General features: G+C 45.2%; 1 protein-coding gene and 1 long non-coding RNA gene across 3 annotated transcripts in view; one reads left to right on the forward strand and one right to left on the reverse strand.

Annotated features, from left to right (window-relative positions):
- The window catches only part of TSPAN4 (tetraspanin 4), a 325749-nt gene extending 303988 nt beyond the window's left edge, over positions 1-21761 (forward strand). For both annotated transcript variants that reach the window (XM_044425531.1, XM_044425530.1), the window contains 4 exons: positions 13674-13775; positions 19069-19200; positions 20847-20930; positions 21574-21761. In XM_044425531.1, coding sequence (XP_044281466.1) covers positions 13674-13775; positions 19069-19200; positions 20847-20930; positions 21574-21642 — 387 coding nt within the window. In that variant the 3' untranslated portion in view covers positions 21643-21761. The remainder of the gene's footprint in view (positions 1-13673; positions 13776-19068; positions 19201-20846; positions 20931-21573) is intronic.
- LOC123021109 lies at positions 11563-18973 on the reverse strand. The gene is made up of 2 exons (XR_006414253.1): positions 13083-18973; positions 11563-11726 (listed from the first exon to the last, which is right to left on the reverse strand). It is a non-coding gene; the product is annotated as an uncharacterized LOC123021109 (long non-coding RNA).
- Positions 21762-23035: the final 1274 nt, after the last annotated feature.

The raw sequence follows: 23035 nt of genomic DNA on the forward strand, positions 1-23035 counted from the left end.
CAGCACTGTTTCTTTTAGTTCACCCTCTAATGCTTCTTCCAATACTGAGTCTGCAAATCTATGGTTTTCTAGAGAATTTCATGCAGAAAGGCACTTGAGCAAGGTGAAGAACTAGTCAAAATTCACACAAATGTTTTAGTCAGTGTTTTTCTCTGCTTTTTTTTTTTTTTGACCTCTTGAGATGAGTAGACAGATCACCACACGAAAACTCTCAGCTTCTGTGGTGTATAATGTGTATTTGTTGGGATTTTCCCACTGATCCATCTTGTTGATGATTTACTCAGGTATAATCATGCAAAGTCAAAACAGCATTTTTAATTAGCTGGAAGATGAACTTTTCTTCCATTCTTGCTTTGTTCATTTTACCCATCTGAGGCAGGAATGAAAGTACAAGGCATTGGGCACTTTTTTACCCACAATGTACTCCCAATGTACAGATTCTGTAGAAAGCACAAACATCAGACAAAGCAGCAGTAAATCTACTCCCCACAGGCTCCACTGCTCTACAAGAGCATTTGAACGTCTTACTTGTTCAGAGAAGAGCAGCCAGGAAAAGGCAAAATTTCCACTCAAGCAGCGTTTTGACATAAGGTATCCCTACCCAAGTACTGACAACCCATTTGTTCAATGGGGCGGCATCTTGCCTGCTCAGCAGTAGAACTGCTGTAGGGAAACCAATTAACGGGGTTTCTGACTCTATGTGCTTTTCTCCCCCATGTGTGCACTTGTTGGTGTCACTAGTACCTTTCCCCAAATTTAACATTGCTGTGTAGGAAGATGTTGTATAGTCCGGCACAGCCTGATATTTTAGCACCTATGCATTGGCACTTAAATTAGTGCTTTACTCTTTCGCTCACTGGTTAATCTCTCTTAATTTCCATCCCTGTATTCCTAAAGCTTGGAAAGTAATGTCCCAAAGCCATAATGACTTCCTTCAGGTCAGTGGTGTGCCATGTCAACAAATATACCAGGGCACAATTCTATGCATGTTTAGACAAGAAAAAAGTCCTACAATCCCCAGCTTTCCTGAGCCAGCATGACTGAGTGGGGAATGTTGGGAGTTGTAGGACTTTTTTCTGTCTGAATATGCATAGGACAGCAGCTTTAGTATAATTCCATTTGGGTTTTAATGGTCAGTGTGAAATGAACTGAAATAATCTCCATTTGCTCCGATTTATGGCAATACAATTTTGGAAGGTGGCATAGTTGGGGAAAACTGGAAACCCATCACTGAAAAATAATACATGGGCAGAGTCATTCTATAGCCCCCCCCCCCCCCCAGTTAGTGTTGAGGACCATAGATTGCTTTGGATTCCTAGATCCATCATCACTGGCAAACAGCTCCAGTGCCCACTTTGCTGCCTTTGCCACACTCCTGGCCTCACAGCCAGCTCAGAAAGAACCACTCTGGCTTCTTCTTTGAGGTTGTAAGAGCAACCTCAGAGGAGGAGGAAAGAAAGCATTCTGAGAGGCAAAGATTCGGCAGAGATTCTTTGCAGAATGAGATCAGGTTCTGTAGTCCATTGGGAAACTCATGCAGCCCCCAAAGACTTCAGGTCAGGTGTTAAATTTGCCTCTCCCTTGGCAAGTGTGCATTTACTGCATCATCATGTCCAGGACTTGCTTGCAGCCTCCATTCCAAAATGAGGCTCTGTGAATCTTTCACCTTCATGGCGAGTTCATGTGCTGAATAATGTCCCACCCCAGCATTAAGCTGCCCTCATCTAGTACTACAATCAATCACATCTTTTCCCCAGAAGGAAGTGGGGCTCCTGCAAATGACCTTATAGATTAGGTACTCTCTATTTACATTCAATTTCCAGCTCTGCACTATCTGTAGAGAATGATTATCAAGGCATGAAATTAGAAGTTTCACCCAGTGGGAAACAATTGGATATTTTGTCATTTCTTTACAGCTTCTTCTCCCTTGCTAGTGGGAGGAGGGAAGCAATCATCAGAAAGATCAGAAATATTTACTTAACAATATTGAGACACTGCCGAGGCAGCTTTCTTCAGTATGAAATAATTGCTTTGGGAACTCCATAATTGGGGTGGGTGGGTGAGGGGAATGGGATGCTGCAGAGAGCAGTGGGGCCTGAAATTAGAATTTCTGCCCACAGGTGAGGACCCACAAGGAAGCTGCTGGTGAGCTCAGCAAAAACAGACCAAAAAATTAAAAATCAACCCATGCTTCCTCCATCTAGACACTTGAGCTCTTGACTGGACAGTAGCAATAACAGCATCAAGACATGACAGGGAGAGAGAGAGGGAGGGAGATGTTATAGTCTAAAGAACCTGTTCCCAGTAAATGGCAGACTACAATGGGGTCCTTATGCCCCCACTGATTTCCTTCTGCCCCACCAATTGCATTGTACAAGCGGCCGCTACCACTTGTGCAAGAGCAGTTCCATGTTTTCATGGCAAATCTGGATTTACAGGATTTCATGTAAGAGAGCTCCATCAACCTGCCTTCTTCCTGAAGCTAGTGTTTCTGCTCATTTGGGAGCTTCCCCTAGGAAGTACTAGATCTCTCTTGCAGAAAGGAACGGGAGGAATTGGTGAGTGAGTCATCTGGGTCATCTTGCCCAGTGACTCAGCATTTAAGGATATGTGCCTTGAGGAAGCAATGTAGGTTTCAATCATGCAGGGGCTGAAAAAGTGCAAGGGCTTCTCCTTCATGTGGGTAGACATTTGATCTTAGGGTTGATGCAGGCTCCAGGCAGTAAGTGCTGGGGCAAAGGGAGAATCCGATGGAGCTCCATGCTGCTTTCCACAGCCACAAGTATGGTCGTATTTCCACAACAAGTTGTGTTTGCAGAGGCCCCGGGTGGTGGTGGCAGGAATTCACACAGTGCTTCATGCTAGCTGCCAACTTTGCAGGTGTTTCCCTGTGCTGCTGACGGGATAAAGAGCTCCTTTGATAGACATGGGACTCTGTATGGAGCACACCTAGTCCCTCCTGTACACACGGGTCCTGAGTGCCCGGCAGAATTAATGAAATAACAAAGGAGGACCACAGCAGCACATTCAGCTACCACTCCTCTTTCTCACAGGTAAAAGGAAATCTCGGCATCTTGGCCTCCCATCTGGCAGGCATTCCTGGGCCCTTCTGCTCTCTTCCCCCATGCTGTAACAACAGGCTGCAGCAGGTGGCGTCTCATCTTCCTCAGGGTCCCAATGTCTGCATTATCACTGTAGCTTTCTCCCAGCTCAATATTCACATTACTTCCCATCTGCCACACCTCCATAAATTTTATTTGTTTGTTTGTTTGATTGATTGATTGATTGATTGATAAAACTGCATCTAGTAGTCCTAAACAGGACTCTCTGGGTGGTATACATCCTTCAATAATGTCATACAAAATTATACAAGATATAGTGATTTATAATATTTTTAAAAACTATTAAAAACATAAACCAATACTAAATGCTAATACTACTAAGACTGCTGCATAGTATTTTAGCAAAATTTGTCTTCTGTCAGGATAATGGATAAATCATCAAAAGAATTGTTTTATTTAATCAATCAACTAAAATTTAATTCAGTGCTATTGAATTAATGATTAAATACCTGAAAAATAGAGCTCTTGAATGATGAAGGATAGACTGGTGCAAAAGGCTCTTGAAAGACTTCAGAAATGAAAACTCCTCTTGGGTGTCTGTCAGGAACTGTTTGTTTCCCAAGGCACCTTCTGTCCCAGGAAGAGTTCAGATCCAAGGGAGGGTCCTGCTGGTGAAAGGGGGCAGCGAGACAACTTTTACCAGTTCATCCTTCCTGCCCTAGAGGATCCTGCTATGCACATAGAGCGTGTTTTTGGGATGTACAAGGCTCTGCGGTGGGATGGGAACTCCCCCTTCTGCTGAGCCCCACTCAAGAGCTGCTTCCACAGGCAGAACAGGGCCTTATTCCACATGTGTGTGCGCGCGTGTGTGCGTGTATTTGTCCATCTGTACAAGGGACTCAGCAGATTCTTATGCTTCACCACACAGCCAGGGAAATGATTGAGATGGTCTAGAGAGACGAATAAAAAGGCCCAGTCTCAATTCAGCCCTTCAGGTATGGAATGTTAAAAGCCTACAGGCTCAAGCGTACGAACACCTTTGGTTTGCCAGGAAATAATACAGGAAGCATCTAGCTCAGTTGGTAAATTCTGAAACTTTGCCTTGCATTTTTCACAGTAGTTCACATGACCTTGTGACCTAAGACTACAATGAACTGTCATCATTTATATGAGTTTGATTACTAAATTATAGTCTCTTGTGCACTTCATAATTTATTGTGTATTTATCCTTCTGAAATTCCCTGAGCTGCAGAAGTGCCTTGGACTTAGGAATCAGGAATAAAAAATCAATAAAATTAGCAATGGCGAACATTTCTGCGGGGAAGGCATAATCAGTGATGTCGATAATAATAAGAGCAAATTATTTTGGATGGCTGAGAGGTGAAGAACCAACACACAAGGCTGGTGTCTTGATGAGCTGCAGTGTGTGTTTGCAGAGTGGGTGGACAGCAATGCTGAGCTTGGAGATCCAGATTCAGTCTCAGAGCATGAATGGGACTCTTCTTTGGAACTCAGCATTCTGGGTTATAAAGGTTAACCTGCCTCTTCTAGGCCTATGGTGTATTATCATTGCTTCTTTCAGGGACTTTCCTAGCCACCTGGCATGTCCCCTACACAGAGAGATATAGTATCAAAGGGAATGAGGGTGAGGATGGTCTCCCAGCATCCCTGGTGTCTGTAAGCACTCAGATGATGCAACCTCATCACTGCCTCTTCAGCAATAAGTTCTTGATTAATGCAAGTCTGAAATGCACCTGGATATCCCATATAAACAATCCCAGCAGTTCACATTGCTGGGCAGCTTCTGGGTATGAGGAATGAAACACCCCAGGTGAGGTGGGAAAAAATGATTTAACTGATTTTGCTCCAGTGCTTTCTTCTCCACACCAGATCACTCTCTGGAAACCTGTCACATAAACTTCTGCCTCGGTGTCTTGGCTGGGTTTGCACAACTGAGGGAAGGAAAAGAAGCCACAGTGGCTGGTTTTTTCCCACCCTGCACCTGCTGGTCATACATTGCCTCATTTCCATAATTGCCCGTGCAGTGCCGTGCTGTGCCATCCCATCAAAACCTGGTACAGGCAGACAGCAAAGGCACCTTCCAAACCTCCCCACAACCCCTGGTTTGCTCTAGGGCTCTGGGGCAGTTTCTAAGTCACACCTACCACCCACTCTGGCAATTATGGGAAAGAGGCGGCATGTGACCAGCCTGTGCAGGGCAGGAAGCAAAGCCACCATGTGAACTTAGCCAGTTTCCAGTCCACAAAATAGTATAGGTTCCAGGTTTGGTCCATTTGAGGGGAAAACAAAACAAAAACTACATTATGGATCGAATTAAAGGTAAGTAATAAAGGTACTTTCTGTAGTTTTTCTGTCTAGAGCAGCCTTCTGCACCACCACCATCATCATGAGTCGAGACCTGTTCTCCCCTGCAGAGGAAGGCAGGATGCGCTCCAACGGAGCAAAGCGCAGGGAGCCAAGGTTCCATTTGGATGCCAGGAAGCACTTCCTGACAGTCCGGACCCCGAGGGTGTGGAATGGGCTTCCACGAGAGGCCGTTCAGGCCCCATTGGTGCGGGTGTCCAAGGATAGGCTGGACATGCACGTGGAAGGTATGTCATGAGCGGAGCCGGCTGGAGCTAGGGGTCAGACTAGATGACCCGGGAGACCCCTTCTGACTTGCTCTGTTTCTATGTTTCATGCCAAGTCCAACCTATGCACATGCACTCAGAAGTAGCAGAACATTTAATGTATGTTGTTATTGTTGCTGTTATTTATTTTATTAATGCATCATGCCATTCTGCCACCATTCCGTAAAGACTGCTTCATGAATTAAGAGGGGAAAGGCCCTTTCAGCCCAGCACAGTCTGCCTGTGGGAAGGCAGCAGCCTCTCTTCTTTGCCTCAGAATCACATTCCGGAGGTAGACTGCCTCTGTCCATGGAGGCTTCACTAGCAAATGTCTTTCACAGCAGCTGCAGCAGGCCAGAAGACACCTACAGGCAGTGTGGAGAGGGGCACTGCTATCACGGAAGTTGTGGGGGTGCTGCTTTCTTGACAAGTACCCCATGATTGGCCTTCTTTGGTGTCAGGACCAGCCACCATTTGACTGGCTAAAGAGGGGCGCTGCTTTCCTGGCAGGCCCCCGTGACTGAGTACCCTGCACCCAGCTGCCATTTGAGGAGCTATTCCTGGGGCATGAGAGGCTGCTGCTTGTGGCCCACTTGAGGCTTAGCTCCTAGCAAGCGCCCCACAAGCACTGGCTGTGCTCTCCAGGCACGTGAACTCCCGGCCACCGCAGAGCAAACCAGAGTTGATGGAGCTGAGCCCAAGCTTCCTCACACATCCCTACTGGTGGCCCACCACGTCCACCTTCCTCTGCTCACTGCCCAGGGCCCCAGTCTCATCCCTTCACCTCAGTGGGCAGCACCTACCTGTCAGTCGTGGAGGGCCCTTGCTGGCCATTTAACGGGGGGGGGGGGGGCGCACTGAGCTGCTGCTGGGTCCTGCCCCGGCCCCTCCCCTTATCGGTGGGACCTTTCCCTGGCCTCTCCCATCTGTTCCCAGGGCAAGCCAAAGGGCTCCTCAGGCAATAGCTTGTATGTGTGTTTATCCTATGAATATGGAGGTGAAAACATGATGTTTAGTGTGTGTGTTTGAGGGAGACCCCACAATCTCTCATGAAATGCCAGTAACCTGCCAGGGCACTCTGGAGTTCTGGGGAGCCCCAGGTGAGAAAGGCTGGTCTGGAGTTTGGACCCGGAATCCATCTGTATAGGTGCATGTGAGAAGAACTGCTAGTTCATGCTCTGCATGCGCTTGCACCCGGAGAACGACTCCTTAGGCCTCACAGGACCACAGACTTGTAAATAAGCAACTGTCCAATTTGCACTGATGACAGTTGGACGCCGAGAAAACTGCTTGGCAGACTAGAGGAGTTTGCTCTTTTTCCCCTCCCTATGAAACAAAAAAAATCTCACTGATCTTCATTTGTTTATGCATAAACATGCCTTGACTTGAGACAGAGGAGCACCAATCTTCTTAATGGTGGGCTTTATTGAGAAGCGATCACATCTAAACTTGCTGTGGTGTTTCCAGGGAGAATCTTGCCTCATCTTGTAACCGGTCATTTTTAGCAATTTCCCAATCCTTTGGGTCAATAATTCTCTGAGGAAAAAGAGATCAATGTGATGCCAAGAGTTTCTTTATTTCCCCTTTTTTTGGGGGGGGGGGACATGAGGGATGTACATGCAAAGAGTGGGAGGCTTTAAAAAAAAACTCACTTGCCTTGGCAATTTTTCTGCTGAAAATTGCCCCTCAACTGCATTTTCCTTCAAGGAAGATACTCACATCCTTTCTTTCAGTGAGGGAAGAGGAGGTAAGGATAATTTTCAGCAAAAACAAGATGCTGAAGAAGTTTTTTTAAAAAAAACTTTCCTGTTTGGTTCTTCTAAAACAGACTGCAACCCTCACAGCTGCATTCTTGGGGAGAAATGCACATAACTCAGTACATGCCACATATTAGTCCCCTAACTGCTGTAACTACTGTTTCTTTCTTAAAGAAAAACAAATATACACCACACACACACACACACACTCTTTTCTAGGCTAGGGCTGCAACTCTATAAGTACTCAGAGTTGTTTGGATCTCTTTCTCCAGGGTGGAAAGAAATCCAGCCTCCGGAGGGGGGCTTCAACTTGGAAGACGCCAACCTTCTTCCAGCCCCCATCAAAACGTCTGCATCCTCCACCTCTATGCTAGACCTCTGGTGCCAGGAGAATTAAAAGAAGAGGCGGATCAGGACATGGCCTGGGCAGATCAGAGGCAGCTTCAGATTGGCAGGTCTCAAAGTTCTCCTGGGAAGAACCGTGTGCCAGCCCTGGAGATGGCATAGATGATTCCCTTCCATTGGTTGCAATGGGAGGGAAAGGTTAAAATGCTTTACAAAAATTGGATGAAAGGGGGGCAAATGCTCCCCCTCCCCCACTCCTGCCTTGGCAGCTTGAGCCAGGCAGAGCTTTAGGTGCCTGCTTGCCTGCCTTTCCAGTTGCGGATTGTGGTGTCAGATTATATGCTGGTTTCCAGACCAAATAACTCCTCTGTTTCTTGATACTTGGTAGTCTGCCTACCAGAGCAGGTCTAGGTGAGGGGGGTTGTTGCCCAGGGCAAAAACTGGGGGGCACCCAAGCTGACCTCAGAGACTGTGCTTTTTGGGTATACTGTCTGCAGTAAGCAAGGGTGGCAAAAGTTATGTGTCTGTAACCATTTCTTAATGTCCCAAAGGTTATTTGAGTACGAACTGCAAAGATGATTTTCCTTCAGCTAGGTTCAAAGTACATTTCTTTTTTAATTTCATGTTGCTATCATTTGTACTACATAAAAAAACCACTTTGTTTTCAGGCACAGCATTCAACATTCAAATGCTGTGAATACAATAAGCACTTACATAAATAATGATAATAATATTGCCAGACCGTGAGAGGTCAGCTGGATACTTTATTATTATTTTAAAGTTTTAAAATGGGCATTTGAAAATACCGACTGCTTACCAGAAGATAGAAGGTGCTACACAAGAAAAAAATGTGTGGAGCAAAACCGGTGCTGGTGCACTGCATCGCGCCCTGTCCCTGCTCAGGATGTGGCCCCTGAGCTCCTGCTTGGGCCAGCGCTGGTGCAGGGCTGAGACATGACGGCTCGAGCAATGACCCAGCCCTGGGTGGCACGAAGAAGCCACACCAGCAGGGCCTGGCGTGTGGAGGAGAAGCACGGCCATTGCCTACCCCCAGGCAAGGGAAGGCCAAGCACATCCATTGTTCTGCTGCATCTCAGGGCAAGCCGGAGCTGCCGGTGGGACGTGTCAGGTGGAGTCCACGCATGCAGTGTTTCTGGTGCGTTGCCGCAGTCTTGCAAACATATGCAAGGGTCCTTGTAGGGGGTGGCAGCAGAGCTCCCAACATCCCTCCTGCACCAAGCCCCGCAAACGCTCCGGCTGGCCCTGAAAAACCTGCCTGTGGGGGCACCAGAGACACTCCTCACCCAGGAGTGGAGCCAGCCTTGCCTGGAAGGCGTACACCTGAGCCACCTGCGATGGATGCTGGGGGGCATTCCTTAATTCAGTGGGGTGCGCTGGGCCTGAAACAAGGCTTGTGCCCCACAAGCCCATGCAATATGCTCTCCATTAGGGTGCTGCATTTCTCACTGCTTGCAGGAATGCCACAGATACACTTTGACCACGATCTGATTACTTACAAGTGCTCCAATGTACATGTGGGGTGAGCATGTGTTCCTGAATTCTGAACTGTGGGGGCTCATCTGCGCATGCAGTGGAAATTTGCACACATTTTCTCTCAACATGGCAGTGAATGCGAATGCCCTGAAATTGTGGAGTTCGGAACATGTGTTGCTCATATTAGCACATTTATCATTCTCTGGATTCCAGACGAGAGTTTTCCAATGTAGTCGCTGCATGCAGAAATTCTTGCCTAGAACTGGCTATGCCCATAAATGATCCACTGTCAATTAGATTAACTGTAGATGGCCTTCAGGCTGATGTCCCTGGAAAGCTGATGGACTGGCAGATGCTCTCACCTGCTGCTCTTGATTTGTATTTATACAAGTTGTGCATTAGTGATTGCCTTGCATGGTACAGTGTTGAGCAGGAATGCATGGTTAAGCAGCCTATTATGATAAAAATGAGAATATGTGTTAAGGCACAACTGAGCTAACAAAATATTCCCCTGAACCTTCAGGCATTTTATAAATGTTGACTTGGGGTTATTAAAAATTATTGATCTGAAACAGGGCATGACGATTACATTAAGTAGGGCAACATCTGTATCCTAGTCAGAGAGATTATCATGCAGTGTGACTTTATGACATGCCTTGCAGAACTGGCCGAAGAAAAGCAACTTGGGCATTTTGCATTTCCCTAAGTTTGCTGCTTAGACACATTCCTGTTTTTCAGCCTAAACGGCCCTGTTCCAGCATTATTCTGTCGATGCCTGTAAAGCCGATGCAATGTTCAGCTTTCCCAAGCATTTTAAACCATTTCTAAGATAGCACATCTTGCTTATCAGATGTCTACAATTTCATGGCTGTTGCACGTGCAGACACACACAACCCATCTTCCTAGGAATGGGTGTACATGCAGTGGTTGAGTTTGTGGTGGTTCTCCAAATTCTTCCTCAGACTTGTTCTGCCTCATTTGCATTCCTGAATGGGAAAGTCTTTAAAAGTGCTCAAGTTTTCTCCATTGTAAGATATACATCCCCCCCCAAATAAAAATGGGGTAGAGTGAAAAAGCACATTTTGGGATGATTTGTGCCAATGTTCATTTGCACAAGTACTCAAATGTGCATTTTTGAACAAGTGCATTTGTGTATTTGTTCATTTTCCAGATGAGATGTTCTTTCTCACCAATTAACTCCTTTCCTAAATAATGCTAGTGCAGATCCACCTGCACTGCATAGGGAAGAGTCTTATTCTTGTTTCCTGCTCTAATTAAGTATAAGATAACACATCCATTCTGGAGTTACAAACTTCCATCAGAGGCCAGCCTCACCTGCAGAAGCCCCACACGCACCGGCAGCTCCACTGCCGCTCTTCCTGTGCTTTCCATTTGTGGGGTGGGTTCTGAGCAGTTTCCACAGAATGCATGTGGAATCCCCTTTCAGACCATCCCATTCCCTGCTGCTAGATCAGGGGCAGAGTCTGTCATCATGGGAATGTTGGAGACTGGAACCAGCTCCTCCTCCTCCTCAGGTAATTTGCAATGACTGGATAAGACTACTGCTAAAAACACTCAATATGTAACATTAGCCCCTTGGCTTATATAGTTGCATAGTTCTCCAATTTTCTTCTAACACAATTGAGATAATGATCCTGTTAATTGAAACAGAAGGATTGTGTGGGGAGAAAGGCTTCAGACTGCTTCCCCTCCTGCCGTTTTCTGCTGTGCTGAGGAGGGGAGAGCTCCCTGAAACTACCCTTGAAAATTCTCTTTCAATCCTGTTTGCAGCTATTTTGCTCCCATTCTTTCCAGATCCTCCACCTCTTTTGCTACACCATCCAAGCCAATCAGGCACCTCGCACTTAGTGTAATAATAGAATCTGATTACAAAGCTGCTTTGGTTTGATTTCACTGAGTGGATGAAGAGTGAGGACAAGGCTTCTGTCCCAACTCTGAATTTACTTTAATGAACACTACTGTAGGTAATTCAGTTTTGCCCTTTGGTGTCATAAAAGCAATTCAAAAGGCTGGAAATGTTGCCTTACCTTGAATGGATAAGATTTAAGAAGAGAAAGAGGATTATGTAAACCACCTTGAGTTCCCTGAAGGATTAAAAAATAGTAGATACATAAAGAAATGGGCATGCCCAAAGATTCCCTCCCACAAATTGTTGAAGGATGCTGCTTTCTATAGGGTCAAAATGCTTATGAAAAGTCACACCTGCATTTCAGCTCAGCCTTAAATAAAACTTCAGATTAAAAGAACCCAAAATCAGAACTTTTTCTTTTATTAAGACATTCTTTTTTGTCAAGGGCAACCACTCCTGGATATATGCTGCTAAAATGACATCTGTTCCAGTCTACGGTACTGATAATCCTCTTCCAATATTGAGTTGCTCCATGCACCTTCACTTTGAAGCCTTTTCTCTTTATTTTCTGCATAGCAAAAATCAAAAGGATTTCCATTTGCCTTGGCCACACACGAGCAAGCAAATCAAACAATCGTTATATTTCCATCAAGAGATAAGTTTAATTCTAAAGAGAACAGAGCTGCACCAATGGACCAGGCTGGAATCATCCCGCCTAGACTTCTGTAACGCGCTTTACGTGGGGCTTCCCCTGAAGACAGTCCGAACACTTCAATTGGTGCAAAATAGAGCTGCCAGGTTGCTGACGGGGATGGGGCGTTATGCTCACATGACTCCAGTCCTCCGTCAGCTTCACTGGCTTCCCATTGAAGCCCGGGCCCAATTCAAGGTGTTGATTATGGCCTATAAAGCCCTAAACGGCTTGGGTCCTGGCTACCTGAACGAGCGCTTACGTCCGTATATGCCCGACCGCCCTTTGAGATCTGCGGGAGAGTCCCTTCTCCGGGAACCCTCCATGAAAGAAATTAGGAGAGTAAGTACCCGGAGGAGGGCTTTCTCTACGGTGGCGCCCAACCTATGGAATTCACTCCCCAAAGAGGTCCGCCTGGCACCGTCGTTACTGGTTTTTCGGCGCCAGGTAAAGACCTTTTTATTTAAACATCATTTCAATTGTTAAAACATATGATCTGGCCAGGGCAACTTCTTCTTCCTTCTCTTTCTCCCCCTATATTTTTATTTTATACTGATAATTTTAATTTTATATTTGTAAATCAATGTATTTTTTGTATTTTTATATTTAATGGTAATTTATTATGTACTATTGTATTTCAATGTATTTTATCATGTTGTAAGCCGCCCCGAGGTTTCGGCAAGGGGCGGCATAGAAATGTTATAATAATAATAATAATAATAATAATAATAATAATAATAATAATAATAATCCCTTCATATTCTCCTTAAAACACAACAGAACACCTCCCCCACACACATACACACACCTAAGACATAGAGACAGTGTTTCAAAATCATTGTAGTGCATGAACTTGTTAAAGAAGTATTAGCTACTGAAACCAACAACAGGTGCAATCCTACATGTTTCAATAGAGAAAAAGATCTGTACAACTGTCACCATTCTCTAGCCAGCCATGGAGCATGCTGGGAGTTTTAGGGTTTCCCCCCCATCTAAATATGCATGAGATTGCCCCCTTAAGCATATAAGAGTCTTCCTCCCTGGATCAGACCAGTATTGTTTCCTTGGTAGCTGACCAGATGCCCAAGAGGGAAAGCCACAAGCAGAGGCCACCAGAAAAAGTTTCCAGTCCTGTCCTCCTGCAACTAGTGCTGGAAGAGATGTTGCCTCTGATACTGGGAATAATTAATGGTTATCATAATTGGTAGCAATTAACGGCATTATCATCCTCACATTTGTCTAATCCGCTTATAAAGTTGTCCATGTTAACAGCCATCGCAGCAGCTTCCTTTCTCTTTTCTACATCTCCCCACATTTAGGTTCGTTAGAAGACACCAAGTTCTGGAATTATGAGAAACTGAGAATGAAATGCAGAATTGTATACACCTGTATATCATGTTCCTGCTTAGGCACTGCTTCCTGTTAAAAAACCCCACACATCATCGTTTTTTCTGGGGATGTGTTGGATCATTTTGGTTGCCCTAGTCTGAGGTGCAGTGATTATGCCAACTGCGGTCACACTTATGGTTGTTATAAATGCATTATGATGCTTTAAAAATTAACAAGGCTTTTTCACTCAATACGGTGATGTCACTTTCATATCAGGTACACTTTTTGATATTGAACTATATAGTTCAAAAGAATCAGAAAACATGACACACAGACACCTTGTTTTCTTTATCAGCCAAAATTTATAAGCAGCAGCATCTCTCTTTCAGTGCTCTCATCAGATGCCTTCCCAAGGGAAACTCTGCTGGAAAGTGTCATTTTGGAGATTACAAAGGCCTGCATCCTTACATGCGACTCTATCTGCTTTGTTTTCAGATTGATAAGTATGCTCAGCGTGACCTGAAGAAAGGGCTTCATTTGTATGGAACTGATGGAAATATTGGCCTAACTAATGCATGGAGCATCATACAAACAGATGTAAGCTTACATTTTCTTGTTCATCTTTATCCATCCATGCGCATACCTCTGCCTGGCTAGACATTTCCCACACAATGCAGATTTCATTCTGGATTCTACTGCATCTGTCCTTGGGTTCCTGAAAAGTCCAAATACTTAATAGTGTACCTTACTTACGGACCATCCTATTTATCTATTTTAACAACCCTTTCCCTTGGCTTTTCTGAAATCTATAGGGGATTCATTTGTTGCTCTGGGCTTAATTTCATCTGCATGCTGTTCTGAATCATGCAAAAAGATAAACTAAAGGCACTTATTTTTAGTAGTATGGAAAGTGAAAATCCATTAGAGTGGACCCAAAGTCCCTCTCCCAGTAAGTCATTATAATGCACGGGAGTGACACATTTCTATTATTATTTGAGGACAATGGAAAGCTGTCCTAGGAAATTAATCATTCAGTAAGTTCCTGCATTTTCATACAGCTGAACTTTTTAATTTTTCTGCTTTTGCTGCTTCTCCTCTGTACCTGAGGCACCTTTCCATACGCTACAGGACAAAGGAAGAAAATATTTCACCTTTCTTTGTATTTATATTCATTTAGCCTACTCTTTGCACACTAACCACATTTACATCAAGTCCTACAAATTGTGGTAGTGAAACCTAACTCTCCAAGTAGGGATTTCAAAGTATGAATTTCCCCAAACAGGCTAATTAGGAACTGAGACAAACAACTTTGAAGGTTGCTTGCAGCTCATAATTCCCAGCACAAGCCCTTCCCAATGCTGGGTGGTTTGTTTCTTATCAGGCTGTGGCAATGAAACCTACTGCTGCCATGGTCTTCAATGGATGGCCATTATTCCTGGGAGTTGTAATATGCACATTAGTACCGTGGGTGGCAGAGCCTTTAGGATCTTGAGGCCTCTACGATCCTGAGACCTGAGGAGTCGAAGCCCTGTCCTGCCATGGTCAAACTCCTTGCTATAGACCCACTGGCTAACCTTTGAGAAAGGGAAAGAGGACCTAGGCTCACAAGAAGCTTGGGAAGCTCAGAATGAGACTAAATAAAGCTCAATCCAGGTTAGCCCAAATCCATTTTAAATCTTATTTGAAGAAGCTCACCGGTTCCTAATTGATTTTTGTGGTACATGATCATGTTTGCAGCCCAAGAGCCATTCAAATAGTATCGTACCAAATTGTGATGTTCTTTATTCATTTCATAATGATACAGGCCAGACTGAACCATATAAAAACGGTGAATGCCTGTTCAACTTTGTGGCCTCTTGGTTGGGATTTTTCTCTTAGCTACTCGTGTGACTTTGAATTGTGGCATAATAAAAAGGGGTGATTCGCAGGCCTCGTTTGTCATACAAAAATGTGATCACAGCCAGGGAAAACAAGCTCAGGTATAATACTGAAAACCATCCATAAAGCTGACTAAGAGGTCAAGTTGCAGCCACCTATTGCTTGTGAGATCAGCACTGGGCCCTGGACGTGCCCTGAAGGTTTGGGTGCATCAGCTCCGGAGGAGCTTGGACAGGAGGCTGCTGTAGCAGCCCTGTCCTACTTGTGAGCATCCTGTGAGCAGCTGCCTGGCCGTGTGCGCAGCTTGCTGGACAAGACGGCCCTGTGACCCTGCTCCAGCACGGCTCTTCTCTGAGGAGTACGGAGGGGCGCGATAAGGTTCTCCTTCCCCTTCAGTGCCCACGTGGACTGGGAGCATCAGTTCTAGCTATTCTACCTACACCTTACATGCTCTGTGCTGAACAGCACTCCAAGGCAGCGGTATTTCCACTCAGCAATTGCAAAGTCTCCCACTACGAAGCTCCAGACGAGGGTGGCGTTTTTGTAACATACCGATATGTGGAACAGTTTTTCAGGATTGCCTCTAAACATCTTGAGGACAGGCAGCTATACATTGTTCAAAATGAGGAAATCACAATTGTGCGTGCACTCTCCTACTCATGGTTTCTTTTTTAGTCTCCCTTTTGCATAAGCACATCTTTCTCTCTAGATAACATTGGTCAATCAATCCGTAAAATACTCCTGTTGATATGCACTGCACTTTTTGGCTGCCTGAATTATTCTGTGCCCTCCCTTGAAATTTGTAATTGCTACAGATTTAGTACAATTAATTACTGGAATCCTTGTGCTGAAATATTCCTTTTGTACTGCGCACAATAGCAGAGGTTTCTCATTTTCCCACTGGCTGCATAGGCTGCCAAAATGCCTTTTGCACATTTGTATCCCCAGTTTTAAACAGCATTGACTTGCTGCTTTATACAATTAGAGGATGGCATTCATTTTATGAACGGAAGGGGGTACTGCAGAGTGCACATAATTCAATTTTAGGAAAGTCTGTAGATAATTCAATAATGTATTCAGTATGTACCACAAGAAAAATGGAATATGGAAGACCTTAAAAGATGGCCATAATAAATTAATTTTTTGCAGCAACTAAATTAAAACAAAACAAACAAATGGGAACCCAGTTTCAAAATATTGTGGATTGTATTGATCTCCCTTTATTCATACAGTGGTTTCATCATGTGGATTTTGAGAGGAACTATTTAATACTATAAAGGGAAAGGGTAAAGGTTTCCCCTTGAGGTTACATCCAGTCATGCCTGACTCTAGGGGGCGGTGCTCATCTCCGTTTCCTAGCCGAGGGAGCCAGCGTTTGTCCGCAGACAGTCTCTGTGGTCATGTGGCCGGCATGACTAAACAACGAAGTGCACGGAGCGCTATTATCTGCCCAATGAAGTGGTACCTTCTTGTCTACTTGCATTTTTTGCATGCTTTCGAACTGCAAGGTTGGCAGGAGCTGGGATGGAGCAACGGGAACTCACCCCGTTGTGCAGATTCGAACCGGCGACCTTTCAATCAACCAGCCCAGCAGCACAGAGGTTTAAACCACTGCGCCACCTGCGGTCCCATTTAATACTACACATGCTAGAAAATAAACATCCGGATTTTCCAGCCTTTTGAGAGAGAACATTTTGTGGTTAGAAGAAGATACAGCACCAAGCCTCACGGTCACTGGAGAGAAGGGGCCACTGTGCATCCACTTAGGAACACATTGGCCCCTCCTCCCAGACACACATTGCCTTTGTTCCTAGTTTTCCTAAACACCTTGCTGGAAGAGGAATTCTGCAGGGACCAAATGCTTGTGTGTCCAGCAGTTGCTTTCTCCCTGCCGTGCCCCCACCCTGCATGACCAAAGGGGTTTCAGACAATTCTGATCAAAGGTAGAGGGAATGTAAGTCACCGGTTTTCCATTTCTTGATCCACCAGATGGCACCAAGATGCAAATGCTTGAATTGTCAGGATGCATTCTGAGAAGATGTCTTCAACTAAGTTTTTTTTATTTAATTTAGAATTGGGACCTCACAAGTAATGATGGGCAGAGTCTCACCTGCCCCTCGTCCCACTTGGAAATAGCATGGCCTCTTCTGGGTCAAATCAAATCCCTGCAGCCCCTATGAACCTTCAAGGCATCTCATCCCCTCCTTCCTGGTCCTCCAACAGCCTCCCTAGCTTCAGAGCCTCTCTCCTCTGGCATCCATCAGAAATCCTCAAACGCCCCGGGGCTCCTGCTGCCATGGCTGTATGGAAACTGGAACGGTGTGGGAACAGCCGGAGCATCGAGTACATCAGCCGGGGGAGCAGCTGGATTCTGACTTGGATTAGAATTCTGAGCTGAAGGGGAACTTGCATGAGGGCTGTAATGTTCACTCATTAGAACTGGCAGCATTTGCATTCGAAGCTTAACAAATGGCAGAACCACGGCAGCATCCCTTTTCTCAACCTGCTGTGCCTTTGACAGAGGAAGCAGCAAGGTTTTCCACGCAGCCACTTGTTTGGGAGTTGCATCAGAGACACGGCCCTCCTTGTGGCTGTCTCCCGAGTCCTCATCTGTCATTGGGAAGGGCAATGTCATGTTGAGTAAGAGGTTTTCCCCCTAGTGTCAAGAAGACAATTGTTTCAAAATAATAATAAACCAATTATACAAAAACCGATAATGCATCTTCTGTCTTAATGACAGAGGAATGCTGAACTGCTGGGAATACAGCAATGGTAATTTGGCAGATTTAAGTAAATTCACAGATGCCTAGTTAGCTGAAGGTTCCTGCTATAGGCCTTGCAGTAGCAAAACTGGGGAGCAGCCCAGCAAAGCAAAGCAAAGCAAAGCAAAGCAAAGCAAAGCAAAGCAAATGCAGTGGATGTTGCTAATTAGATGAAGGCTGTTTGGACCCAAGCTTGGGATGCTGGAGAGCCATGAATGGCTTTGGCTGACCCAGCCGCCACGGCACAGGGCATATTCAGGCTTGCAGAGTGGGAGAGAATTCTGAACTCTTCCGGCAAATATTTCCCTGGTAACCAGAACTATAAATCACTCACCTACCCGAAGCAAAAAATTCCCATCCGCATGCTGAGTAGGTACGATGAAAGAGATACAAATCAAAGTTTAGTGTATGCTACTCAAAAAAGTTTGCTGCCTGCAATCTCAGCTCCAGGATCATGAATATCTATATTACTAAATGTCAGAGATAATTTCAAAGCAGAGCATATGTGACTCTGAAGCCACTCAACTTTACAAAAATATAATAAAATATATTGCACTGCTGTAACCATTTCATTTGCTGTTCATTTTTCCTGGCGGTAATAGCATACTTGAAGAATAAAATCATTGTTCTCTGCAATGCTGGCAATCCAGCACTTGATGGCAATTTGCTGAGTCATGGGTATTAATTTTTTCTGGATTTTTCCTTGCTTAGTCCTCTTTATATTTGGTGTTCAAACACACACTCTCAATGAGGTTGCTCAGGTTTTGCGTTGGAGCAAAGGAAGGATTGTGTGATCGGCATGCAAAGCGTATGATAGACTCCCCTACATGGCTCAACTGTTTCCCTCCTGGAAGCTCCAGCCCCAGTGGAGGGACCAGGAGCCATTCAAAATATCCCAGTGGCCCTTGGGTGGTTCATGCCCTCAGGCAATCACTTCCAGAGCTGCTGGGCTGCTACCGGGGGGCTCATGATGCAGCCCTGAGGGACATTTGGGAGACCTGCACAAACTTTGCGAAGCTAAAGGAGGCCCGTATTTTAATTGGAAATGAATGAACTTACTAGGCTGAGTAACTAACCTTACCAGATGCTTGCAGCGGAATACTGTATGAATGGTGAATCCAAGAGAAGCACCTGTTGGAATTCACTAGCTCGCACTGATGGGCCAGACTAACCTGCCCCCCCCCCCCCCGTAGCCTTTAGGCCCTTGTGACTTTTTACTGTCTTTCTGGTTTCGCCCCTTCCCTTTCCAGTTCAGATGCTGCGGCGTGTCAAACTACACTGACTGGTTTGACGTGTACAACACCACACGGGTGCCCGATTCCTGCTGCTTGGAGTTCAGTGAGAATTGTGGTCTTCATTCACCAGGGACCTGGTGGAAAGCTGTGAGTAGATGCACAACCAAAATGGGTCTCCCAGGAGGGAAGGGGAAGGCTGTAACCTTGCGGAGCAGCTAGATGCTTGTCCTTTCATCTTGAGGTGGGATCTAGCATCTCTCAGAAAAGAGTGCTGAGACATCTGTGGCAGATTTGTACGATTGCTTGACTAGCAAATGACCTTCAAAGGGTGGAGAGCGAGCAAAACACAGAATGGGCACACAAGTGTAAGCTAAGGCCAGGACAGTGGGCTAATAACATTTCTCTTCCCACCTCATGGTGACCTTGCCATTTCCTTGATTTCATCTGTGATAACAACGGACTATACAGACATCTGTAAAATTGTTTACATCTCTCTCAAACTAATACCAAGTTGAGCGTGTGCTCTGAGACGGCAGGTGCACCCCCAGTGCCGTCCCCTCCCCTCCCCTCCCCAGTCTGGACTTAAGCAGCCATTTTTTTCCTATGTTTTACTGCTCTTCGTGGTAACCTACATTTGTGTAACAGCTTGTCTGATGCTTGGGCTGGTTCTTGCCATCACTGCAAACCCTGGTTTCCAGATGCTGGCACCCGTATCACAAAAGTCATCCCAGTTGTAGAGGGCTGGATCCAGAGCTGCCCTTTCATGCAGGCCGTGCACAGGAGGAGGGGGCAGGGCAGGAAGCAGGGCGGGTTTCCCCTGGATTCCCCTTCTTACAGCTCCCAGTGCCACCTCACGGGTGGTTCTGGGGGGTCCCCAACCCTCCAGAGCAAGTTTTGAGGGTCAGAGAGGTCTGTGGATGGGGGCGTCCTGTCTACATAATTCTGTATCCCACCAAGCAACCACTTGCGCATGCACAGATGACCCCCCAATATCTAGCATACGAAACAACTGCCAAGCCGAGATGGTGACACGTGGGGCTGTATGCAAAGGCCTCGTAATGCGGAAGAGAGTGCACAGCCAGGGCCTCCCATCCAGGGATGGGAGAGAGCCCATGCTAGTTGCCAGCCAGTTCTCCCAGCTGACCGGGGCCGCTGCAGAGCCATTACATGCACCACAATTCCACTTAGTTGCTTTCCCTGGAAAATATGCCTGCACATCCCATTACCTTCTGGGAGTGCAAGCGGCTGGCATGTCCAGCGTGTGGCTAGAGCATTGGATTTGGGAGCAACCAGGAGGCTCATTCGGTGATCTTAAGCTGCCAGCTACTGCCTTGCTCAACTTATGTCACAAGAGCTTTTCAAGGTGAAAAGAAAATCTGACTGTTACAGGCATGGCAGATAAATAACTATTTTCTTTATGTGCTGGCTCAACAAATCCTACAAGGAGACTGTCACTATGCAGGTTTGATATATTAACAGCAGAGCAAGCACATCATCAGAGGAGGAGGAATGAGAGACCCTCCAAATTCTTTTTGGTTATTGCATCTTGCATACTGCATCCTCCATCCACTTGACCTTGAGATGTGCAGGCTCTCTGAGCCACTAAAGCTGTGCTTTTTTGTGAGCGTGCCCACCAGGGCATTTTGCACCTCTGGGAGAATAGTGACATTGACACCTCTGATTAGCCAGCTTGAGCAGATTTGCCATTTCTACTGGCCCTTTGGACATCCAACACACCCAAGTGTTCTTGGCTAAATAAAATTTCTTTCTCCCTCCCCCTCTCTCTCTTAAAGCCTTGTTATGAAACAGTAAAAATATGGCTCCAGGAAAACCTGTTAGCGGTGGGAATTTTTGGATTATGTACAGCTTTGGTTCAGGTACAGTTTTCTCTTATTGGTTCTGTACTTTCTGTTTATTAGGTAGCAGTGGAGAGTTTAAATATATCTGAGCTTTACTGTCTCTTCTCACACGAACTTAGCCTGATATTAACAGCACAATTTTGTACATGTCTACTCAAAAGCGACTCCCACTGAGTCCACGGGGGCTCACTTTTGGTTATGCTTATTATTACACTCAGAACTTAATAGGATTACTCAATGTGAGATAAAGGAATTCCTAGAACAATACTGCAGCTTGTGTTGGCCTTTATGAAGCTCAATCAGCGGGTTGCTGAACTAATTCCAAGGAAAGGGAGAGACCCCTGGCTTGTGCCCGGCCTTAGGTTCAAGGTCAGAACCACAGTCTAAGGTTAGCTGAGCTCAGTGATTTCAGTTGCATTCCAGTGTGGCTGATTGTTGTTAGACTTGGGACCAGATATGCAAAGGTGAGACGTCACAGTTTAATATAAGCAGAGGATTACCTGAGAATAGCTAATATAGCCTGCTTGAGAAAGCCTGAAGCATCAAGGGATTGAGGTGTGGGTGTGTGTGTGTGAGAGAGAGCGAGAGAGCAAGAGCGTGAGAGAGAACTACGCAAGAATAAACTCTAGTTTAATTCGGACTCTGCTTTCTGTATCTCTAGATTCTTGGACTGACATTTGCAATGACCATGTACTGTCAGGTCGTCAAGGCAGATACCTACTGTGCATAAAACATATTCAGAGTCCATCAGCCCCGGCTCACCTCTACAAGATGAAAGAGGACACTACTTCATGCTCAACCATAATTTTTTTCTATGTAAAATAAACTGTGTATAACCCTCTCTGGAAATTTTGTGAAATCACCCTCATTTGTCACCATCATCCAAAAGGAAAAGTCAAGGAACTCAGACTTGCTTAAACAAAAGCGTGTTCTAAGTAACAAGACAGGTAAGAAAGAAGCAATTGCTCCTTTTGTACAGATTGTGGCATGCGTGAAGAGGCTGGTTTTAAACAGAAGAAGTCTTCTAGGCTGCTCTCAAGCAGATGTTTTCCAGCCCCATGAAGCTAGCAAATTCCAGGAAAAACCCAGCAAGTCAACTTAGTTGTTAAGATGGGCGCAAAGGAAGTGGAGTGACGTGGACGCATCACGTTCCTGTGGTTTGCCCTTATACGCGGCGAGCCACCTGAGGGCTCACGGTGCCTGCTTCTGAACTCTTCAGCTCTCACCTCAGCACGGGAGGTCGTTGGGAATGCTTTCTGGTTCAAGAAGCCGTTTCAGTGTCATGCTCTCTGAAGTCAGGTCAGGTATGAAAAGCAGGACTTACCTGGGCTGAAGTTTTAGGAATATAAGTAGAAACGGGATTCTGTCTTACAGAGGAAATGAGTAGTGGGAAATAAATGACAAGAATATGCAGAAATTTATATACAAAATATATAAATATATAGCTATACAATGAGCTTTCTAAATCAAGATAGTCTAGCAGCTGCCTACAGAAGCAGGGAAGTGTTTTCCTGCTCTGTATTCCAGGGGACCATGTGTTCAAGAGGAAAAATGGAATATTATTTCTTGGGGAGAAATTTAGGCCATTGGGACACAAATAATTGCTTCAGATAGAGCTCCTCTTCAGTAAACAAGAAGCAAATAGTTTTTCTTTTATTGCCTTTTGGGTTTTCTTTCAAATGTCATTCCTGTTTCAACTTACCCTGCATCATTCATTTCCAGGCTTGAAGTCCCATAAAGAGCTGTCAGCTCCTTGTCACCGATACACTATTATTTCATTGATTTGCTCGGTGATAATTCCACACCCACATAAGATGGGCTCACCAGGCACAGGAAAAATCCATTGTGTAGACTCGTTTCAGTTGCTTTTTTGAGCTCGTAACTAGTGTTTTAAGAACTAAATCAAAAGATCTTAGGAAGAGTTAAGAAGTTTACATAATTTTGTCACTAACAAAGATTAGAATTCACATAGACAATCAAATTTGATTCTCTCTTCCCTGTGTTAATAACCTGAAGGAAATTTAAGTCAGGCTATGCATGTCATATTTTCAGATTGTAATATATGCACAGGTCTGTTGTAAATCTGTTACAGAGGGAGATAGATCTGTTACAGAGGGGCCAAA

This window comes from Varanus komodoensis, unplaced genomic scaffold (assembly GCF_004798865.1).
Source record: "Varanus komodoensis strain SLA01 unplaced genomic scaffold, ASM479886v1 scaffold16, whole genome shotgun sequence".
Classification (NCBI taxonomy): Eukaryota; Metazoa; Chordata; class Lepidosauria; order Squamata; family Varanidae; genus Varanus; species Varanus komodoensis.